This window comes from Apodemus sylvaticus, chromosome 7 (genome assembly GCF_947179515.1).
Source record: "Apodemus sylvaticus chromosome 7, mApoSyl1.1, whole genome shotgun sequence".
Taxonomy (NCBI): Eukaryota; Metazoa; Chordata; class Mammalia; order Rodentia; family Muridae; genus Apodemus; species Apodemus sylvaticus.
Window position 1 is genome coordinate 115,876,560 of NC_067478.1, and position 6,720 is coordinate 115,883,279.

At 34.1% G+C, this 6,720-nt stretch overlaps 1 protein-coding gene across 1 annotated transcript; it reads left to right on the top strand.

Annotated features, from left to right (window-relative positions):
- Nucleotides 1–5,397: 5,397 nt before the first annotated feature.
- LOC127690161 (olfactory receptor 7G2-like) lies at nucleotides 5,398–6,342 on the top strand. Its single transcript, XM_052189710.1, has one exon. The coding sequence runs from the start codon at nucleotides 5,401–5,403 to the stop codon at nucleotides 6,340–6,342; it is 942 nt and encodes a 313-aa protein (XP_052045670.1). The 5' UTR covers nucleotides 5,398–5,400.
- Nucleotides 6,343–6,720: the final 378 nt, after the last annotated feature.

A 6,720-nucleotide genomic window follows, 5' to 3' on the forward strand; every position in this document is an offset into this window, starting at 1 on the left:
GGAAAGATTAGGAATTCAAGGCCCAGATGTAAATATAGTGAAACAAATATACAGCAAACCAGTAGCCAGCATCAAACTAAATGGAGAGAAACTTGAATCAACCCACTAAAATCAATGACTAGACATCGCTGCCCACTCTCTTCCTACATATTCATTATAGTCCTAGGCAGAGCAATGAGATGACTAGAAGAGGTCAAAGGGTTACAAATTGGAATGAAAGATGTTAAAATTTCACTATTTGCAGATGATATGATAGTATACATAAGTGACCCAAAAATTTGACCAGAGAACTCCTAAACCTGATAAACAATTTCAGAAAAGTGGCTGTGTATAAAATTAACTAAAACAAATCAGTGGCCTTCCCCTACTTATAGGATAAACAGGCTGAGAAAGAAATTAGGAAAACAACAACCTTCACAATAGTCACAAGTAATATGAAATACCTTAGTGTGACTGTAGCTAAGCAAGTGAAAGATCTATATGAGAAGAGCTTCAAGTCTCTGAAGAAAGAACTCAAAGAAGATCTCAGAAGATGGAAAGATCTCCCATGCTCATGGATTGGCAATATTAATATCATAAAAATGTCCATGTCTCTGAAAACAATCTACAGATTCAATGCAATCCCCAAGAAAATACCAACTCAAATCTTCATAGAGTTAGAACAATTTTCAAATTCTTCTGGAAAAACAAAAACCCAGGATAGCAAAAACTATTTTGAACAATTAAAGAACTTCTGAGGGAATCACCATCCCTGACCTCAAGCTGTACTACAGAGTAATCATGACAAAAACTGTATGGTATTGGTACAATGGCAGGATGGTAGAGCAATAGGTTTTGGTACAGTGAGAGGATGGTAGATTACTAGATTAAAAAAAAAATGACTACCCAGAATGAACTCACACACTAATAGTCACTTGAACTTTGAAGGAAGGAGATAAAACTATCAAATGGAAAAAATTACAGCATTATTAGCAACTGATGATTCAAAAAGCAGTTAGCTTGTAAAAGAATGCAAATTGATCCATTCTAATCTCATTATACAAAGCTCTAGTACAAATGGATCAAGGACCTCCACATAAAACCAGATACAATGAAACTTGTAGAAAACAAAGTGGGGAAGAGCCTTGAGCACATAGGCACAGGGAGAAATTTCCTAAAGATAACTCTAATAGCTTTTACTCAAAGATCAAGAATTGCCAAATGGCACCTCATAAAATTGCAAAGCTTCTGTAAAGCATAGGATACTGTCTATAGAACCAAATGGCAACCAACAGATTGGGAAAGATCTTTACCAATCCTAGGTCTGATAAAGGGCTAATATCCAATATACAGAAAGAACTCAAGAAGTTAGACTCCATAGAATCAAATAACTCTATTAAAAATGGTGTACAGAGCTAAACAAAGAATTCTCAACTGAGAAATACTGAAAGTCTGAGAAGTACTATAAAGACATGTTCATCATTCTTAGTTATCAGGAAAATGCAATTCAAAACAACTGTGAGATTCCACCTCACACCTGTCAGAATGGGTAAGATAAAAATCTCAGGTGACATTAGGTGCTGACAAGGTTGAGGAGAAAGAGGAACACTTCTACATTGCTGATTGGATTGTAAGCTCACACAACCACTCTTTAAATCAGTTTGGTTGTTCCTCAGAAAATTGGACATATACTTGTAGACCCAGCTATACCACTGCTAGGCATATACCCAGAAGATGATCCAACATGTAACAAGGATAAATGCTCCATTATATTTATAACAGTCTTATTTATAACAGCCAGAAGCTAGAAAGAACCCAGATATTCCTCAACAGAGGAATGCATACAGAAGGTTTTGTACATTTACACAATAGAGCACTATTTAAAACAATGACTTTAAGAAATGGATGGAACTAGAAAATATCATCCTGAGTGATCACAAAAGAACATAAATGATATGCACTCACTGAAAACTGCATATTAGCTTAGAAGCTCAGAATATCCAAGATACAATTCACAGACCACAAGGAACTCAAGAAGAAGGAAGAAAAAGTGTGGTTACTTGTGTCCTTCTTTGAAGGGGAGAGAGAATACCCACTGGAGGAGATACCAAGATAACATGTGGAGCAGAGACTGAAAAAAGGCCATTATAGACTGCCCTACCTAGAGATCCATCCTATAAACAGTTACCAAACCCAGACACTATTGTGGTTGCCAATAACTGCTTGCTGATAGGTGCCTGAAATAGCTGTCTCATGAGACGCTCTGCTAGTGTGTGACAAATGCAAAGGTGGATGCTCTCAGACAACCATTGGAATGAGCAATGGATCCCCTTGAAGGAGCTACAGAAAGGACTCATGGAACCAAAAGACAGTATGAAACAAACAGTAAGTACACCCAGAGCTCCCAAGGACTAAACCACCAACTAAATATTGCAAATGGAGGGTCCCATGTCTCCAGCCACATAAATAGCAGAGTATGTCCTTGTTGGACATCAAGGATAGGACAGACCTTGGACCTGTGAATGCTCTACTGTGAGGGAATGCCAGTACAAGAAAACAGAAGTAGGTGGGTTGGTGAGCAGGGGGAGGGGGATGGTATAGGGGGTTTTCAGGTTAACAAGGAAAGGGGATAACTTTTGAAATATAAATAAAGAAAATATCTAATACAAAAAGAAGTGGGCAAAATAAATTTATTGAAATTTTTACATGTGAAAGGTATTTCCATTTAAAGTACAATATCATGCTCAATAAAAATTTAGAGTTTAAAGCTATTTGCTCTTCTCTCATTGGAGATAACTACATATGCTTCCTATATTAGCTTTTCTACATATTTTGTCATATAAATTAATAATATATAACCACAAAAGCTAATACATTGAAATTATGTATTTTGATTTGGTAAAGCATACACAAATTCTTATTACTGATGATTAGCCTTTAAAATACAATAAGAAGAAAATGAATTATAATAAGCAATTTGAAGTGAGATGAAAAGAACAAAATTATTTTCAGAATTCTTATTTATGGAATTTATTGAGGAGATGTTTATATAAGCATGACAACTATCAGGCTAAACTTCTGTTAAAGATGAATAGATAAATAACTTACTCAAATTCATAATGCTATACTACTACTAACACTACTACTACTATTCATAAAAGAGAAATCAAGTGTTTTATATAAGTATGAATAAGAATTTTCAGAAAAATATGTTAGGAATGGGCAGAGAATCTTTACAACTTTTTGGTAAATCATTGTATTCATAATGTATTTTATCTCTTTATTTGTATTTATAAATTAAATTAGGAATGCATACAAGTAATATAAGAAGTTTTAGATTCACAAATATGATCAAAATAAGGAGGAAAGGAGTTGGAGAGGAGGGCAAGAAAATTAAAGGACACTTTACTGATATATGAAAATACTACAGTGAAACTTCAATTGTTATCAGTGTTAACTAATTCATTAGAATGAGGCCTATAAATGTAGTCTGTAAATGTTAGTAAAAATAATAGGATTGTAATGTGACTAAGGTGACTGGCACCAAGAATTAAAACTAGAAATACAATTCTCAATCCCTCATGATGGAAAGAAATAAAAATAAACAACTTCTTTGCCTATTGTCCCACAATTACAGAAATACAATGGGAAAATCACACTCAAAAAATGTGTGTGTGTTGTACAAATAAAGAGGCAGTTTATAGATAGTTAATAAGATAGATTAAAATGAAATGAAGTAAAATGCTGATTACTTTTAAAGAATGTTAAAAACCTTCCGATATAAGCATTAATGAATGTCTGTAATTTCATAATACAAGAATATTTATTCTTATATTATGTACGAATATATAACTGTTTTCAGATTTTGAATTCAAATAAGTTCCTTGAAAACAAAGAATAAACAACACAAGTAGAATGCCTGAACTGAATAAAAAATATCAATGGTTTGTGTGAAAAAATTGTTAATTTGAGGAGCAAAAAGCAGAGGACACTCTGTGATAGAAGAACAGACAGAGAGTTAATAAGTCACATGTCCTCAAGGCCTGTCTTCGTGCCTAGTAATAATTATAGACTTGCACTCCTGGGATCACATGAAATAATATTTATATCTGCATTATAATGAGGACATTTTGATATCAACACCTAGGAATTTGGGACTCTAAGAGTCAGAGAGACAGATACTCATTCAAAATACCTGAGCTATAAGCTAGCTACAGTCTCTCTGGTACTGACTATCCACTTGTTTTATAACTTGTGAGTTATTTTTGCACCTGTCTTACCTGAGAAGGGACTGCCTGGCTTCACATGTTCTGTGAAATGTTGAACATCATCACTCTTTATGAAAAGACAGAGTTTGTAAGTACTTCATTAATATATTAGCATAAATATGGATGTTTTATACAATTGTACAAAAAAAACAGTGAAAAAATACATAAGTGTATACTGGGAAACAAGTGCCAGTTAGTCTCCTGCTCAATAGATTCTTACACACACACTGCTACCAACATCAAACATACTACTATTCTTATTGTCTCTAGCCATCAAGGACAATTTTCTTCTCAAATATCAACCTTTCTCTCCTCAAGTTTAATGACCCAGTGAACATCATGGATAGATGTTCTCTCAATCTGTACAATTTAACTATATATAAAATTCAGAATATCCTAAAGTCTCCTTTTTTGGAGAAAATACATATGCAGAAAAAAATAGAGTAATATCATAAATTCTGAAAGCTGAGATATTCTATAGATATTTTAAATCATTCTCATATGTGCCTTTGCACAATTTGCTCTAGAAAGGTTCCTATGGGTTCCTATGGTTCAGGAATATGGTCTAAACCAGATTTCTGAATTATTTTTATTTTTATTTTTAAAATGCAGACAGTGTTCTTGTTGTCCATAAGGTTGTCTCTGTCTTTCTGAATCTGAGGACATAAAGCATCTCATTTATTATCTCAGGTGCTCATCAAATTATTTTCTAGCATGAACAAGTTCATATATTTTACCTAGAATTTAAATGCAAGTGTTTCTGACTCATGTTAGATTTTCAAAAGCATAGATTAACTATTAAGTATGTGACATATTCCATAAAGTTTAATGATTTAGAACTTTGTAAAATTTTGTAGTGTGACAAAATGAATGCCATTGGAAACTAGAAAATGGAAGTGAGCATAAATCATTAGTCAGCAAATAAAACTTTTAATTTATGTATTAAAAGAGAGGTTTTTTTTCTTCTTTCCCTTCTAGGTGTTTATTCTCACACTTTATAAACATTTCTGAATTTTTAACAAATTCTACAGGTCATTTACTTGAAGCAATAAGTAAGAATAGAGCATTCCAGGAATTGTCATTTCCATAAAGTTAAATCTAGCAAAGAATCTTTAAACTTTCTTGTCTCATTTGCAGAAGAATTATCAGTCTAATGGAATCCAGAAACCATTCATCTATTTTAGAATTTCTTCTTCTTGGACTAACTGGTGATGCTCAACTCCAGTTCCTTAACTTCAGTCTGTTCTTGTGCATATACTTGGTGACTGTATTAGGAAACCTGCTCATCCTCTTGGCTGTCAGCTCTGATGTACACCTACAAACACCAATGTACTTTTTTCTATCTAGCCTTTCCATTAATGATATCTGTTTAAGCACAAACACAATACCAAATATGCTCATAAACATGATAACCCAGAATCAACATATCACTTACACTGGATGCCTTACACAAGTTTGGTTTGTGTTGGTTTTCACTGGACTGGAAAACTGTCTTCTTGCTGTGATGGCTTATGATCACTATGTTGCCATTTGTCACCCGCTGAGGTACTCTACAATAATGAGTCCTTCCTGTTGTGTCCTGATGATTTTACTTTCTCTGCTCCTTAGCCTTGTGTTTGGTCTCTTGCACACTCTGATGGTTCTTCACTTGTCTTTCTGCACAACTGTAGAAATCCCTCATTTCTTCTGTGAACTTGCTCAGCTTATCAAGCTTGCGTGTTCTGATACTCTCATTAATAATATCCTGGTATATTTTGCATCTTGTGTATTTGGTGGACTGCCTATCTCTGGAATAATTTTCTCTTACACTCATATTTTATCAGCAGTTCTAAGAATGCCATCATCTGGGCGAAGATACAAAACATTTTCAACTTGTGGATCTCACCTTTGTGTTGTCTCCTTGTTCTATAGCACAATTTTGGGTGTGTATATCAGTTCTTCAGTGACTGACTCTCCTGAAAAGGCTGTAGTGGCTTCAGTCATGTATTCTGTTGTTCCTCAGATGTTGAATCCATTTATCTACAGCCTGAGGAACAAGGACATGAAACAAGCCCTGAGGAAATTCATCACACGTTTTGGAGCTGTTTTGTCATGATATTTGAATTCACAGAAGAATAACGTAAAGTTTCTTTTTTTTTTTTTTTTTTTTTAAACTTTGAACAAGCTTTGTTGGAGATTCCAGGAAAATGTAGTTTGGAGAAGACATACAGGGAAAGAACTGATGAACAATTTCTGTCTGATTGCTTGGTTAGTAATGCAATATTTGAGAAGTAGAATTGCTACATATTTAAAATTAGTACTTAGATTTTACAATGCATGAGTAAATTACTATGAAATAATCTTTTTTTATTCGATATAATTTATTTACATTTCAAATGATTTCCCCTTTTCTAGCCCCCCACTCCCCGAAAGCCCCTTAAGTCCCCTTCTCTTTCCCTGTCCTCCCACCCATCCCTTCCCACTTCCCTGTTCT